The sequence below is a fragment of the Mustelus asterias genome, chromosome 1, assembly GCF_964213995.1.
Source record: "Mustelus asterias chromosome 1, sMusAst1.hap1.1, whole genome shotgun sequence".
Lineage (NCBI taxonomy): Eukaryota > Metazoa > Chordata > Chondrichthyes > Carcharhiniformes > Triakidae > Mustelus > Mustelus asterias.
This window is the reverse complement of record NC_135801.1, coordinates 121,835,662-121,852,384: the sequence shown is the minus strand read 5'-3', so window position 1 is coordinate 121,852,384 and position 16,723 is coordinate 121,835,662. Positions and strand designations below refer to the sequence as shown.

Sequence of the window (16,723 nt, the reverse complement as noted above, 5' to 3'; positions counted from 1 at the left end):
TTCATCGCTGAGAACAAGATGAAGCCAAGTATCAACAGCGAAAGGAACACATGGCAACCTGGGCACCCCCACCCACCCGCTCCTCCAACAACTGTCTGCCCCACCTGTGACAGAGACTATAGATCACACATTGGACTCCTCGGACACCTGAGCACACATTTTCAGTGAAGAAGCAAGTCATCCTCAACTCCGAGGGACTGTCTAAGAAGAGAAGAAAATGTTTATCTTTTACATCAATGATCCAGTTTCAACCTACCCTTCTTTGCGTAGACGCTTTTGATAATTAGTTGTCTATCTGTATAACACAATGCAAAACAAGTATTAAAATGAAGAAAGCACAAAAGTATTAATCAAAATGATTGCTTTGTGCAACAAACCTTGTATCAAAGTGAAACCTGAACATATTAACTAAGGCAAATACTGTAGATTGCAGCATGCAAGATACCTGGGCCGAAAAGACAACCCTATTCTTTAGGCACCAAATTCCATGTTTAACACCATACTCATTAATTCCGCCAGTTCAGAAATACATGTTTAGAGTTATACTCATGTCATGTCCAGTAAAGACGTACCATATTCATTATGTTATACATGTGCTGAGTGTGTATGGAAGCTTCTGGAACTGTCTCTTACTAATTTAAAATGCAGCTTGATGAACTGTTAAGATGGCTGTCAAAGGGTCTGCAAACCTTTGCTTATTCAACACAAGACTACCAAGCTTCCAGAAAGTTCCAAATTGAAAAGTCACATGTGGAGGCCTCCCCCCGAAACGGACATACCAGGATGAAAGTTATCTATGGAATTCATGCCTGCTGTTGTTTGAAGCTTACTCAAAACAGAGTGAATGGACTCCTCCACCTTATGTCTCCAACTTTGTAATTCAACAAAGGAAAGTTGCCAAGACTACTTATCCGCAAGTTAAGTGTGGAAGACCACCATCTATCTCCTATTGTATATCAATGGCCTTAACTTTAAGCCATTCTGGGTAGACAATATCCATTAGCCATGTGACCGAAGCTGTCACTGATACTGAGATGCTTTATTATCCCAAGACCCAGAATAGACCTGGACAGACTGCAGTAGAACACTGAGAAGACCACAACTGCGGAGAAAGGTGATACCATCTTTGCCTTTTCAGAACCATCAGTTATCAGCCAGTCTGAGAACTCTGAAACTACCTGCAAATTGTCAAGGAGCCAGAGTACTTAACCTGTTGCAGTTTCAAAGTTCACCTGAGAATCGACCTTCTAAGTATTTCACTAAAAGAAATCTTGCAATCTGCTGTAAACCCTTCATTTTATAAGATATTCACTTCTACTACAAATCATCGACACTGCAAAAAACCATAGGCCTGTTGGAGATTGTATTTCAGAGTGAATTAACTGGAATCTGTAAAAATGCACTAAAATTTATCCAATATTTTTGTGCATATGTGAAACAGCATGTGTGATATGACTTTAATTCGGAGCAAGTGCGCGAGAATAGATAGCATTCTTTATTTTAAACTCTGAAAAGTTTGGTGCGGAGTTATTTAATTGGAATGCACACACCAAGAGTGAGAAAAGACACACCTCTTTCCATACAAAAGATACCGATTACAGAAAGTAAGAGAGAAAATACTGTGCGTCTGTGACTCTTGCCTTTTAAGTCAACGCATGGGTTCAAGTAGGTGACACCAGTTAAGAACATAAGAACATAAGAAATAGGAGCAGGAGTAGGCCATCTAGCCCCTCGAGCCTGCCCCGCCATTCAATAAGATCATGGCTGATCTGACGTGGATCAGTACCACTTACCCGCCTGATCCCCATAACCCTTAATTCCCTTACCGATCAGGAATCCATCCATCCGCGCTTTAAACATATTCAACGAGGTAGCCTCCACCACCTCAGTGGGCAGAGAATTCCAGAGATTCACCACCCTCTGGGAGAAGAAGTTCCTCCTCAACTCTGTCTTAAACCGACCCCCCTTTATTTTGAGGCTGTGTCCTCTAGTTTTAACTTCCTTACTAAGTGGAAAGAATCTCTCCGCCTCCACCCTATCCAGCCCCCGCATTATCTTATAAGTCTCCATCAGATCCCCCCTCATCCTTCTAAACTCCAACGAGTACAAACCCAATCTCCTCAGCCTCTCCTCATAATCCAAACCCCTCATCTCCGGTATCAACCTGGTGAACCTTCTCTGCACTCCCTCCAATGCCAATATATCCTTCCTCATATAAGGGGACCAATACTGCACACAGTATTCCAGGTGCGGCCTCACCAATGCCCTGTACAGGTGCATCAAGACATCCCTGCTTTTATATTCTATCCCCCTCGCGATATAGGCCAACATCCCATTTGCCTTCTTGATCACCTGTTGTACCTGCAGACTGGGCTTTTGCGTCTCATGCACAAGGACCCCCAGGTCCCTTTGCACGGTAGCATGTTTTAATTTGTTTCCATTGAGATAGTAATCCCATTTGTTATTATTTCCTCCAAAGTGTATAACCTCGCATTTATCAACGTTATACTCCATTTGCCATATCCTCGCCCACTCACTCAGCCTGTCCAAATCTCTCTGCAGATCTTCTCCGTCCTCCACACGATTCACTTTTCCACTTACCTTTGTGTCGTCTGCAAACTTCGTTACCCTACACTCCGTCCCCTCCTCCAGATCATCTATATAAATGGTAAATAGTTGCGGCCCGAGTACCGATCCCTGCGGCACGCCACTAGTTACCTTCCTCCAACCGGAAAAACACCCATTTATTCCGACTCTTTGCTTCCTGTCGGATAGCCAGTCCCCAATCCACTTTAACACACTACCCCCAACTCCGTGTGCCCTAATCTTCTTCAGCAGCCTTTTATGGGGCACCTTATCAAACGCCTTTTGGAAATCCAAAAACACCGCATCCACCGGTTCTCCTCCATCAACCGCCCTAGTCACATCTTCATAAAAATCCAACATGTTCGTCAAGCACGACTTTCCCCTCATGAATCCATGCTGCGTCTGATTGATCGAACCATTTCTATCCAGATGCCCTGCTATCTCCTCTTTAATAATGGATTCCAGCATTTTCCCTACTACAGACGTTAAGCTGACCGGCCTATAGTTACCCGCCTTTTGTCTCCTTCCTTTTTTAAACAGCGGCGTAACATTAGCCGTTTTCCAATCAACCGGCACTACCCCAGAATGCAACGAGTTTTGATAAATAATCACTAACGCATCCACTATTACCTCTGACATTTCTTTCAATACCCTGGGATGCATTCCATCCGGACCCGGGGACTTGTCCACCTTCAGTCCCATTAGTCTACCCAGCACTGCCTCTCTGGTAACATTAATTGTATTAAGTATTTCTCCTGCTGCCAACCCTCTATCGTTAATATTTGGCAAACTATTTGTGTCCTCCACCGTGAAGACCGACACAAAAAACAGTTGTGTCGTCAAGAAGATGCAAGTGAGTTTAAGACACATCCACTCAAAACCGACCATGCATGGTGACTGACAAACAGAAATAGAAAGGTTTGAGGTACAAAGCTGGTCTCAAGTGCAACATTTACCAACTCGCCAAATAACCATGATGCAGAGAAGAAATTTGGTGATGGTGAAAAGCTGGTGTGACAATGGAAGGAAGAGAAATTCACCCTGAAGAAGATGCTGTAGCATGCCACGAGAACAAGGAGCACTGACCTAATGTTGGGAAGCATATAGCAGAATGGGTCCTCAAAAATATAATACATACATACACACAAACCCCCGAGTCCAGCAAAGATTTCAGAGCAACCATTAGTTGGTGTGGCCGTTTTATGGAACAAAAATGTCAAGTGATGCAATAGATGACCAAGATTGCTCAGAGAATGTCAAAATATCTTGATGCCAAAATGACCAGTTTTCAGAGATTCATCATCAGGCAGCGGCAAAAACACAAGTGCCTATTATGCCAGAGTGACACCATGGATGAAATGCCCGTGAATCTTGATTATGTCCAACAATTGAACTGTGGAGTAGAACATAGAACAGTACAGCACAGAACAGGCCCTTCGGCCCACGATGTTGTGCCGAGCTAGAGAGGTTTGAAAACAGTTCTAGTGAAAACCACAGGACACGAGAAGACACATTCATGGTGGTGCCGGCCTCCGTGGCCAACAGAATTAAATTAAAGCCTGTGGTAATTTTCAAATGTAAAACTATGCCGGAAATCAAGTTCACTGCAGGAGTTTTTGTGCATATCTGAAACAACGCTTGGATGGATGAGGATGGAGTGAAGTTATGGATCAGTAATGTGTGGAGTAGGTGTCCAGGTGGAAACAAAGAATCCCCATCCTGGTCTTAAAAGAGAGTGACCTCTTATCCTTAAACTGTGCTCTTCAGTTCTAGCCTCTCCCACAAGAGATAACATCTTCCCATATCCATCCAATCAAGTCCCTTCAGGATTTTATATGTTTCAGTAAGATCACCTTTCATTATTCTAAATTTCAATGGGTTTAAACCAAACTTCTTCATAAGGGAAGTACTTCATCCAGGACTGAATCAAATGAGCCTTCTCTGAACTGCTTCAAATAGGGGGCAGCCCAAGGGATGCTGCACATTTATGAAAGCCAGGATCATAAGACCCTCAAGGAAATGCTCAGCAGCACTATAGAATCCCCACAGTACAGAAAGAGGCCATTTGGCCCATCGAGCCTACAACAATAACAATCCCACCAGGGTCCTTTCCCCAAAACCTTGTGTATTTACCCTGCTAATCCCCCTGACACTAAGGTGCAATTGAGCATGGCCAATCAACCTAACCCGCACATCTTTGCACTGTGGGAGGAAACCGGAGTGCAGAGGAAACCCACACAGACACAGGGAGAACACGAAAACTCCACACAGACAGTTACCTGGAACTGAACCCAGGTCCCTGGCACTGTAAGGCAGCAGTGCTAACCACCGTCAATGTGGGGGAATATTTGACTGCTGTGGCAATCCAATCATCATTGCAGTCATTCAGAAGATCCGGGCCATAATTAAAGTCAGAATAGTAGCCAGCAACTTACATGCTCTATCGAATACCAGCCCACCCCCAATGCTCACTCTTGATGAAGTTCTGTATTGGGAGCAGTGCATACGAAGTGGAAAACTTCCACTGAAAATGTAAATAAATTATGTAACACCACTCCAGGATCTACTTCCCTATTGACAAAGAGACTCTTCCCTAATTCACAGGGACACTCTCCCCTTCAACCTCTATATCCCTGGTTCACAGGGGTACTTCCACCCAAAGCATAAATCTCCCACCATCTCCCCTGTTTGCTAAGTCACTTACTGCTTTAAGAGAAATGTTGTTTCTTTGTCCTGAGATCTGCTGGCTGTATCTGGGAATTTACACACTAGCACAGGCTGTAATGTTGGAAATGAAATAGTAGGGATCAGGTACAAGCTGCATCTGGGACCAACAGCAAGGACATCAATGAGATTTTAAAATGTTAAATCTTCCAGCTAGATCCTTTGGTGTAGTAAACTTATTCTTCAACCACAAATTAGCTGACCCAGGTATCATAGTAATATGTAGCTGTTTGCACACACCAGTTCTGTAATTCATGAAGGAAGGCACCTTCTGCATTTAATTGTACAATTTATTTGTGCTTTGATTGGCCTGATTGCCTCCTTAGTCATTTCACTTGTGAGTCAATTCTTGATTTACTCCACCCTTCCTAACCAGCTGTTTCCTTTAATTTACTTACTTGTTTGGTAATGGTTGCAATAGAGATTTTGGGTAAATTGTTTTTTTAAAAAACTCTTATGAATTTTTACCTCTGGTTTGTGCTGGACTGCGTTATCTCAGATTGTGGAGGATAATATTTTTGTTACTAGCCTTTTTGCTTGGTGTGTATGGTAGTTGTGGAATCCTTTTCTAAATGGCTTGTAGTTTGATTTCTACTTGATTTAATATTTTGATTCACCTCAGCTTTAGTGAAGCTCTATAATGTTTGTTTTTCTAACTTAATGTTTTTAAGTATAGAAACATGAGATAGGTGATTAAAGTAGAGAACCCCTGACAAATGTTTTGAAAATCTCTGGTTGTTACTTTTTTTTTCCAATCAGAAAACTGGATGGAAGAGAGACTTGTGGCTTGATAATACTCCAATCTCCTGGTTGAGAGAGAAAGTCACTTGAGCCCTGGAGAAGATTTTAACCCTGAGGGAGACTCCCGCACATTAAAAGCTGCTGCTTTCCTCAGACCATCATATTTACCAACACTCCATGCTACCTGTGAAGGAGAAGTTGTTGTAAGTGCTTAAGCTCTCCAACTTCACACTCCAGATAAACCATTATATAGTTTGTACAGACTATATTTTAAGGTGCCACATCAAAGATTATTATCTAAGGTAAGAGTACATGTATAGGGGGTAACATAGTAACATAGATTCATTGGTTTATAGGAAGCAGATAAATGAATCTTTTTCAAATTGGTAAACTAGTGCTGGGTCCTCAACTATTTACTATCAACGTTAATGACTTGGGTGAAGGGACCAAATCTGAGGTGGAGTTGCCCTGTTTGTGAACTGAACTCTTCACTCACCTGATGATGGGCAGTGCTCCGAAAGCCTATACTACCAAATAAACCTGTTGGACTTTAACCTGGTGTTGTGAGACTACTTGCTGTGCCTACCTCAGTCCAATGCCGGCAACTCCAGCTCTTTAAGACTGTGAGAAATTTTTTCTCTCTAAGATTTATTAGTTTGCGGAATTTGCTTCCCCGAAAGGTACTGGAGGCTGGGTTTTTGAATTTGTTCAGGGCTGAGCTAGATAGATCTTTGTTGGGTAAGGGAATCAAGGTCATGGAGAAAAGTGGAGCTGAGACCACAACCAGATCAGCCATGATCTTATTGAAAGATGAAGCAGGCCTGAAGGGCCAAATTGCCTACACCTGCTGCTGTTCCTTTTTGTGTTCTATCAATTGAATGTCACTATTTTAAAAGAGAAGTTGATATTTCAGAAGATTTATTTTTATGTTTTAGCTTTTTAATGATTTGGAACTCAATCTGCAATTGAATTGCCACCTGCTTGGTACTCTATATACAATTGAATGTGTACAATTCCTAATCTGAAAGCGTAGACAGCTGAAACACACTCGATCACATCACTTCTTGCTTTATTGGGTGCAGCCCCTTTAAGATATTGCACTATTTATACAATTTTAGGAGAATTTTGAATTTATTTTATTCATTCAAGTGATGTAATACTGTCAAGGCCAACATTTGCCTATGCTTATTGGACAAGTTACCCACTTTGACTTTGAATTGGGAAGATTCTGTAATTCTGACAACACTGATTACGTGCCTAGATAAAAACTTGGCCCTACATAAGATAAGCTGCCTGTTTATTTTTAAATTAAGGAATCTTGTCTTTCTTTTAAAAACAACTTTAAAAGATCCAGACACTCCAATAGATCTAAACGATAATTCTACAGAAAAGTCATTTAGATCCGAAACGTTAACTCTTTCTCTCTCTCTCTACAGATATTGCCAGAATCGAGTTTATCCAGCATTTTCTGTTTTAATTTCAGATTTCCAGCATCAGTAATGCTTTTACTATCGTCTACAGGATCTAGATAGCTCAAATGATTACCCAGAAAGAAAAATATTTGAACCAGTATTTGTGTTTCCCCTTGTGTTCCATCACAAATATACAAGGCCAGTTCAGACCAATATTATTTCCCCTTTTACTGTTTTTCTTTGTGGGTAGCCAGGTGTAAGAGGATAATTTGTTTTTGGTTTAATGTTTTCCTTTTTTAAACTACACCTTGTGTTCCGTCGCTCCCTGGAATCCCTTTCTACTAAACGATTGAAATGTAAATATATTTTGGATTAAGGTATAATGGGAGACCAGAACATCATTACCGAAGTCCCCGCAGCTTTGAAACGTTTGGCCAAGTACGTGGTGCGCGGATTCTATGGGGTGGAATATTCCCTCGCTCTGGACATCCTCATTCGCTATCCCTGTGTGAAGGAGGATGACTTGCAACAGCTACTGAAGTTTGAGAAGAAGCAGCTCCGCTCTGTCCTCAACACGCTGAAATCGGACAAGTTCCTTAAGAGCCGAATAAGAGTTGAAACGAACTCGGAGGGGAAGAGTTCCAGACACAATTACTATTACATCAACTATAAGCTGCTGGTGGATGTGGTCAAGTACAAACTGGACATCATGCGCAGGAAGATTGAAACAGACGAGAGGAATTCGAGCACAAGGTCATCTTTTAAATGTCCTCTTTGTTTCAGCACCTTCACCGATTTGGAAGTTAATCATCTCTTTGATCCTTGCACAGGTGAGCTATACATTGTATTGTTTTACGAGAGTCCGAACAATTTATTCCATTCATTCCTTGCTCCTGGGGGAGGGAGACATCCTGATGTTTGAACCCATCCACTCATCATCTTGTAAAATGATGACTGGAATTATACTGATTGCCAAAACCGATCGTTTGAATTATAATGCAGAAACTTACTTGGGCTAGCGGACAACTTTTCAGTAATTTGATGTCCTCTACAATGTTGGACTGCAGGAATTGTCAAATGTTTGTGCAGTCATACTCACTGGAGCATTCCCATTTCAGTGGAGTTGATTCTGAGGGAGTTATCTAATGAAATGTCAGCGTTCTAGCGGCAGGGGGTGCAAATTGTAGCTTCAATCTGCTCACCGGTTAGTCATGATGTGGAGATGCCGGCGTTGGACTGGGGTAAACACAGTAAGAAGTTTAACAACACCAGGTTAAAGTCCAACAGGTTTATTTGGTAGCAAAAGCCACACAAGCTTTCGGAGCTCTAAGCCCCTTCTTCAGGTGAGTGGGAATTCTGTTCACAAACAGAGCATATAAAGACACAAACTCAATTTACATGAATAATGGTTGGAATGCGAATACTTACAACTAATCAAGTCTTTAAGAAACAAAACAATGTGAGTGGAGAGAGCATCAAGACAGGCTAAAAAGATGTGTATTGTCTCCAGACAAGACAGCCAGTGAAACTCTGCAGGTCCACGCAACTGTGGGGGTTACAAATAGTGTGACATGAACCCAATATCCCGGTTGATATTACACAGATGTGTAACACATTTGCAGTGATCTCTGGAGGTGGGGAAAGTGGGTTGTGCAAAACTGACCAAAAAATATACCAGTTGTGGTTTGATGTAAACTTGCGTTTCTTGAATGTGTAGTCTCGGACATATCCGTGCCTGTCCCATTTCCCCCGGAGCAGGTCTGCTGAGGAGGGAGACCCCCATAGCGCAGGACAATTGAAATAAGTAGCAATAATTTGCACAAGCCTAAACATTCTACTATAAACTGACTTTACCCTCTTGGCACAGCAGCAATTTAATAGAAAGCGTTTGCTTGAGGAACTGTTGCAACAAATAGCTGTCCAAACCTTTTATCTAAAGAGCAAGGACGTTACAATTTTCCTTTCCACTTGTTCCGATTTGAATTGGCAACAGGAGGCATTGAGCTAGTTTGGTTATTAACGCACTGTCCCGCTCAGCTCGCTCTCTGCTGCATCGCCTCTATTCCGGGAACTATAATTTCCAGCAGACGCAGGCCGGGTGGAATTACTGACTGTTGTGGGGAACCTTTGGGAATGGTTGCTTTTGTGTATTTTTGGTCGAGTCCTGCTTGTGAACCTCCTGCCATTCCATGGGCTGCGATTGGATAATTTCAAGTACTTTTTAAAAATTGAAACAGATGAAGTCATATCCCAAGTTACATATCCTTCTCTTTTACCTTCAAGTTTTGGACAGCGGGGGGGGGGGGGGGTGGAGTCGTGTTTGTGTTTTCCTCTGTAGGTGATGCCCGATACTGAATATGCCCCTCCATATTTCCTCCACCCGTTTAAATTTTAGTTGCAGCAACAGTGTGTACAACAAACACTGAAATGGTAACAGGGAGGGCGTCTAGCAACTCCTATCCGGGATCTAGATCCTAACTATGCACTCTTCAAATAGTAAGGCGGCATATTAAAGCTTGTGCATTTTCCATGAATATGTACTCCAAACTGCGGGTCTGTGGAGAGTGCCGGGAGTAGTATTAATGGGGTAACTGTCGAAACACAGACATGTCGGGCCAAATGGCCTCCGATGTTGCGTGATTCTCCTACTGTAGTTATCATTCTGTGCTGTTTTCTATAAAACCTATAGGCAATTTTAACTGCACATACTGTCATACTGAGGTGGAAGAAGATGCTTCTTCAATACCTAAACGAGATGCTCGAACACTCCTGGCAACGTTCAATGAACAAATTGAACCAATTTATGTACTTTTACATGAAACTGAAGATATTGCTCTTCCACATGAGCTATTGGAACCCCAACCAACTGAGATTCCAGAACTGGCACTAAGGTAAACTGTATCTTTGATAAATCCAATTCTGTTTGGTATTGGACTATCTGTCAATATAAACTTTTAGCAGCAGATTGTTTTCTTTAGTAAAATGATGCTTAAAGTTGTGTTAAAGCTAGCTTGGCACCCAAGTAATACATTTGAAAGGGCAGTTTATTAATCTCCCAGTCTATCTGGACAAATTAAATGTTTGTAGTTCTAGTCTGTGGCATGTGGTGCATAAATAGGCAGAGACCAGAATTTATTCAGCTAAATATTACAAAAGCAAATTCATTTACAGTTTGAATACTGATAGTCTAACATGATGCAACTTATGCTAACTGTTCAGTGTCCTCATTTGAAAGCAGCCAAAAGAAAATAGCAACTATTGTACAATTTAACCAGTATGTCCAAATCCATTGTTATAGGTGCAGGAGGTAGCCTCATCTAAGACTCTGGCTAGGTTGGATAGCTGCAGGTTCAATTCCTTATGGCAACTGATGCTTGAATCGAAGGGTTATCATGAGAGTGAATTTAGGCTGTTGATAGCCCACTTTCCAGAAGGAAGAAGTTGACCATTCACTCACAAAGCTTTAGCACTTGAAATATAGTTTATTAAATGGCATGTGAATAATTAAAAGCTTTTTCATTGATGCATTTTTTCCCTCAGCCAGAATCAGACACAAAGTCTTAAAAATAATGCACATCTGGAAAGATGGTCAAACAAAGCAGCTTGCAGTGACCTCTATGAACAAAGCATTGTGGTAAATGTCCGAGAATCTGATGTAAAAACTAAGAAAACTGCAAAGCCTGTTAAATTACAGCCCATCTGGATGACGACAAGTACCGTTGATGGGACTAGTTTGGATATAGCAGAGAACTCAGCTGGTGAGTATATGTATTTTCTGCAATCCTTCCTCTCGGAGGTTTTGAGAAATCATTAAAAGGTCCAATCTGACTTTTGGCAATCAACTCATTTAGGATTTCATGTCTTCAGATAAAACAATGCACAGGCAAATCCTAAGGTGTGTCTAGTAAGTGCCCTCCACCTCTCAGCTTGGCTCAGTTGGCAGTGCACAACATTCTTTCATCAAAACGTCACTTGCTTCAATTTCTGTATTTTGAGCTGTCTTTTTTGGATGAGACCTTTTAACTTGAGCTCTGGTTTGCCTGTCTCAGTGGTGCAGGGGAATATTAAAATCCAATTGTACTGTTCAGAGATTGGGGAGTTTTCTTCTTGATTCACTTGACCTCTACTGCTTAAAAATAACCAGTTATTAATGTCATAGTTATATATGGAACATTGCAGTGGATAATTGTGGCTGTCAGTGTTGAATACGTTTTGGTAGTTTGTGTACAATGGGTTCAGAATCTGTGCTAAGGGAGAGGGTAAGATCACCTATTTGGAATTTGAGGTGTTACTTATGTCACCATGATATTTTTGCGTGCTTTTCTTTCAGTGAAGAAATGCAAAGTCCAGCCATACCACCTCACACAGGAGGGCATTCTTAAATTTCTGGGAAGTCTTGTGAATTTTAGCACTCCCTTAGGCCTTTTACATGGAATTCTTTTCCCATCTGGAGGGGGATGGGAACTCTGTACTGGCAGTGGACAGCTTGTGCTGTGATAATGACCCCTTCTCAGATTAGGAATGGGATTTGTGACCTTTGTGCTTAAGGAGCAATTCCAGGTGGATATTGCGATCTGACACTTCTTGCTTTCCTTTCCTTTGACTCAATGAGTAGAAAATCTTGACTCAACATGTAGAAAAACATAAACCAGTTTGTGAACTTTTAGCCTTGCAAATAAAATCATCAGTAAAACGAATGTTTTAACAGCAAGCTATAAAACACAATAGTAGGCCAGTGCTGTCAGGAGTGATTGAACAGCAATAGGAGTTCTTCATCATTGTTCATGCTTGGTACCTTTTTTGTACCATGGGTCCCACACTTATCCTTTAGACACTTGGGTTTTTCTTCAAACAAAACTGAAGAGCTTTGTTATTAAGCTGTATAAAGCGCACATATTTAACATGTGGTAAGCCTTTGCCCATTAGTGATGTCCATATCCCAAGAATATATCCACAAAAAACACTCATTTAAACATTGACATGTTGTTTGGAATAGCCCTGTGAATTTTGTTTTTGAGATAATCTGAAGGTATTCTAAGCAAGCTGAGCCTCCATTCCAATTCCAGTGTAAACATCAAACATGCCCATAGTACAAACCTGAGATATTGTAAGGAAGATAAATGTAGAAAACTTTTCCAACATAAATTGGGATAGTCATAGTGTTGAGGGTTTAGAGGGGGTGGATTTCTTGAAATGTATCCAGGGAACTTTTTTGTATCAATAGGTGGAAAGCCAAATAAGGGATGGTGTAGTGCTGGACCTGGTTCTGGGGAACAAAGCCAGGCAAGTGTTCAGTGTGGCAGTGGGTTGCATTTTAATGACAGCAACTATGACCACAACATGGTTCAAATTCCTTATGGACAAGGTGGAAAGATGGCTTTCAAAAGAGAGCTTTAGATTGGGGCATGACAGATCTTATCAGAATAAGGCAGGATCTGGCCAAACTTGACTGGGAACAGCTCCTTGTGGGTAGGGCTAAAGCAGACCAGTGGAGGGCATTCAAAGAGGTGCTGGAGTGAGTACAGGTCCAATAAGTACCCTCTGGGGGAAATGTAGGAGCAATATGCTCAGGGAACACTGGGTGTCCAGAACAATTCAGGACTGCATGAGGAAGAAGGGAGGACTTTTAGCAAGTCCAAATTCAGCTGTGGTCCTAGAGGAAGTGCAAGAGTGAACTTAAGAAAGCAAAAAGGAGGCATGAAACAGAATTAGGGAGAATCCTAAGATTTTATAAATACATTAACGGGAAGAGGTTAACTAGGGAAAGAGTAAGGACAAAGGGGAGTTGGAGTTTTTCCGAGAGCTATGTATTATGCTGGCTTCATGTGGGGGATTTCTCTTTATTAATACAGCTCAGCAAATACAAAGAACTCATTCAGACAGTAAATTCTGGTTGAAGCCGTACTTTATTGACCCAGGCCTGGTTCCACCACATGAGGGAGGGCAATTTAAGACAGCTCAAATTACTCAAGTTATCAAGACATCCTGTAATTGTACTTCAGAAATCATCTGCCCGCCTACACTCTCCATCTTAATAGGATGGGCCAATCATGTTAATATGGATTATTTACCTTGGCCAATTACATCCTACTCTCTGGCAACACAAGAATTCATTAGTCTGAGAATCCAGAAGCTCCCACCCACTTGTCTCTGAGCAACTTCAATTACATGGGTAATAGAATTCAAAGGTATCTTTCTCACTGTGTCTCAATTGCATAGGTAGTCCAAGAGTTCCCGTTCTCACTGTCTGCTAAGCATTCCTTATCAGTAGAAAATGAATTGTCCCATTCATTTAGTGTCTGGGAACTATACTGATAACTATGCTCTGTGGCTGTATTATTCTTAAAGAATGTGGTTCATCTTACTTAGCTTTCATCCCATTATCTCCCACTCACCTGACGAAGGGGCAGCGCTCCGAAAGCTAGTGGTGTTTGCTACCAAATAAATCTGTTGGACTTTAACCTGGTGGTGTTAGACTCCTTACATGGAGGAAGTGCCAGAGTACTGAAGGATGACTAATGTGGTTCCACTTTTCAAGAAAGGTGGTGATGAGCCAGGAAACTAGACCAGTGAGTCTCACATCAGTGGTAGGAAAACAATTGGAGGAAATTCTGAAAGAAAGGATTAATATCCACTTGGAAATCCTTGGGTTAATTAGGGATATCAGCAGGGCTTTGTCAGAGGGAGGCCATACAAACAAATTTGATAGAATTTTTCAAAAATGTGATCATGTGTGGATGAGGGAGGTTCGGTTGATGTAATTTATATGGATTTTAGCAAAGCTTTTTGACAAGGTCCCACGTGGCAGATTGAGAAAGTGGAAGCACCTGGAATTCGGGGAAATTTGGTGAAATAGATCAGAAACTCGTAATAATAGGATTCGAGGATAGTGGTAGAAGGCTGTTCGAGTGACTGGATGTTGGTGTCCAGCTGTGTACTACAAGGTTCAGTACTGGGACCCTTATTTATTTATGTACATAAAACAATATAGATGAAAATAAGCAAGCTTGCCGACAACACCAAGATTGATAGGGTGGTTAATGGTGAAGAGGATGTTTGTAGGTGACGGGAAGATATAGGTGGGCAGAGGAGTGGCAGATGGTATATAACCCTGATGAGCGTGAAGTGATGCATTTTGGAAGAAGAAACCAGATGAGGGAATATTTAATGAATGGCAGGGATACTGGGAAGCTGTGGAACAGGGGGATCTTGGAGTAATTATTCACAGATCCCTGAAGTCAGTAGATCATGTGAATAGGATAGTTAAGGGTTATCGGACACTTGTTCTAATCAGTTGTGGTATAGAGTATAAGAGCAAGGAGGTAATGTTGGAGTTGTACAGTGTTGGTTAGGCCACAGCTGGAGTACTGTGTGCAGTTCTGATCACCTCACTATAGGAAGGATGAGATTGCACTAGAGATTCACCAGGATGTTGTCTGGGATGGAGCATTTGAGCTATAAGGAGAGACTGGATAGGCTTGGATTGTTTTCTTTAGAGCAGAGAAGGCTAAGGGGGGACATGATTGAGGGGTATGGGCATAGTTTTAGGGTAAGGGGTAGGAGATTCGGAGGGGATTTGAGAAACCTTTCGGAGGGTTTTGGAATCTGGAATGCATTGCCTGGGAAAGTAGCTAAGGCCAGAAACCTTACAACTTAAAAAAAATAAATTTGAATGAGCACTCAAATATTACTAATATTCAAGGACATGGAACAAGTTTAAGGAAATGGGATTAGTGTGACTCTGGTGGTAGATACTGTCAGTGCAGACTCATTGGGCTAAAGGGCCTTTTCTGAACTGTATGACTCTTCTCCAACACTGCACCCTGCCCACCCCCCCCCCCCCCCCCACTCACCCTGAAGAGGGTATTGTTTGTGCTTTTGTGCAGATGAAAATCGGATTATAATTGATTAGAAATGATCCCTGTTAAATGCAGGTTTGGTGCTAAATGCATGTAAATCCTTAAATTGTCGTGTGATTGCATGAAGGGGAATGGTGGGAGTGTTTTAATTTGTTCATAATTCATTTTTGTTTAAATATTCTAGAACATTCTGCCACTGAAGTGCTCGACCAAAGTACAAATTTGGACAAGAAGACTCCAAATTATGAGGTCATAAAAACACTTATGATTCATGAGAAAAAAACATTAACCGGAGCAACCTTCTCTTCGAATGCAAATCGCAGTGAGCCAGACAGTGAGACCAGCGAATCAGAGGATGAGTCAAAGAATGCAAAATCATCTACAAAATTAGATCTTCAGGAAGAGGAAGATGAGTTTGAGCTAGAGAAGCCCATGGTTATGGTTGCTGGAAAGCTCCATCCCTACAGTGAAATTAGTCAAAATCCTGAATTAGTATCGCTGATGACTGATGAAGAACGAGAAAGTTACATTAGTACTTGTCAAGAGATGTTCCATTTAATGTATGATTAACATCTATATTAAATTTCATCTGTTACATAAAACCAGTTCAGAATTTATCTGGTGAATTGGAGGTTGATAAGTAGTTTCTAAATATCTCAGCTGTACTTTCTTGTATAATGTATTGTAACAAACTTGGTTGGTCTTTTTGGTTTAGTTAGACCAGAGAAAATAATAAATCTAACCATTAATTTCACTATGCAACTAAGCTTGTGTGATGGTTATTCGGCTTAATCTACTCTTTCCCCTGTGAATTGATGCTAAATTCAAAATGATTTATTTCAAGCTGAAGGAAGTCACTTAGAAAAAACATACTTTCTGGATTATCACTGCTAAGAGATGCCAAGGGCTAATCTTTAGTAATTACCTCTAAACTTATGCTCTGTTCCATTTTGTCACCAGCTTATCTATTCTGCTCCTTTCCTGCTTATTCTGTGTTCTGATCTTGGCATAGATGTGCTATCCAAGATCTTTCTGAATATCCACACATCTACCGTATTCCCTTCTGAACTCTACCATATTTAGTCACTAGATGTTTTACCAGTACAGCTTTTAATTTTTTTAATGATTGTGGAATCGCAATTCTGCCTTCTAGTCCTCCAGCCCTGATCTCTTTTCCACTGATTTTGCTGTGATACTGATTTCTTTCATGGCTTTTAATAAATCCAGCTAGAACAGGAATTTTATTACAAATTTATCTTTTTTAACTACCTTTTGTCTTGCCGTACTCACTTAATGGACACTCTTGGCATCACCTCAGCCTTCTGTATCCTCATTTACATCCCCTTTGTCCAAATCCACACCCCCTCCCCCCGCCACCCCAATGGTATAAATCTCTGCTGA

The 16,723-nt window shown here is 41.3% G+C and overlaps 1 protein-coding gene across 1 annotated transcript; it reads left to right on the top strand.

The window, feature by feature from the left end:
- The first annotated feature begins 7,845 nt into the window (after positions 1-7,845).
- On the top strand, positions 7,846-15,892 carry LOC144510075 (general transcription factor IIE subunit 1-like). The gene is made up of 4 exons (XM_078239358.1): positions 7,846-8,293; positions 10,153-10,354; positions 11,004-11,221; positions 15,507-15,892. Exons 1-4 carry the CDS (start codon positions 7,846-7,848, stop codon positions 15,890-15,892), a joined length of 1,254 nt encoding a protein of 417 aa, XP_078095484.1.
- The last annotated feature ends 831 nt before the right edge of the window (positions 15,893-16,723 follow it).

Excerpts from the sequence above, each read along its gene's own strand:
- LOC144510075 (XM_078239358.1), top strand. The coding sequence starts at position 7,846 with ATGGGAGACCAGAACATCATTACCGAAGTCCCCGCAGCTTTGAAACGT. Across the intron at positions 8,294-10,152 it reads TCTCTTTGATCCTTGCACAG|GCAATTTTAACTGCACATAC; the intron begins GTGAGCTATACA and ends TAAAACCTATAG. Across the intron at positions 11,222-15,506 it reads TATAGCAGAGAACTCAGCTG|AACATTCTGCCACTGAAGTG; the intron begins GTGAGTATATGT and ends TAAATATTCTAG.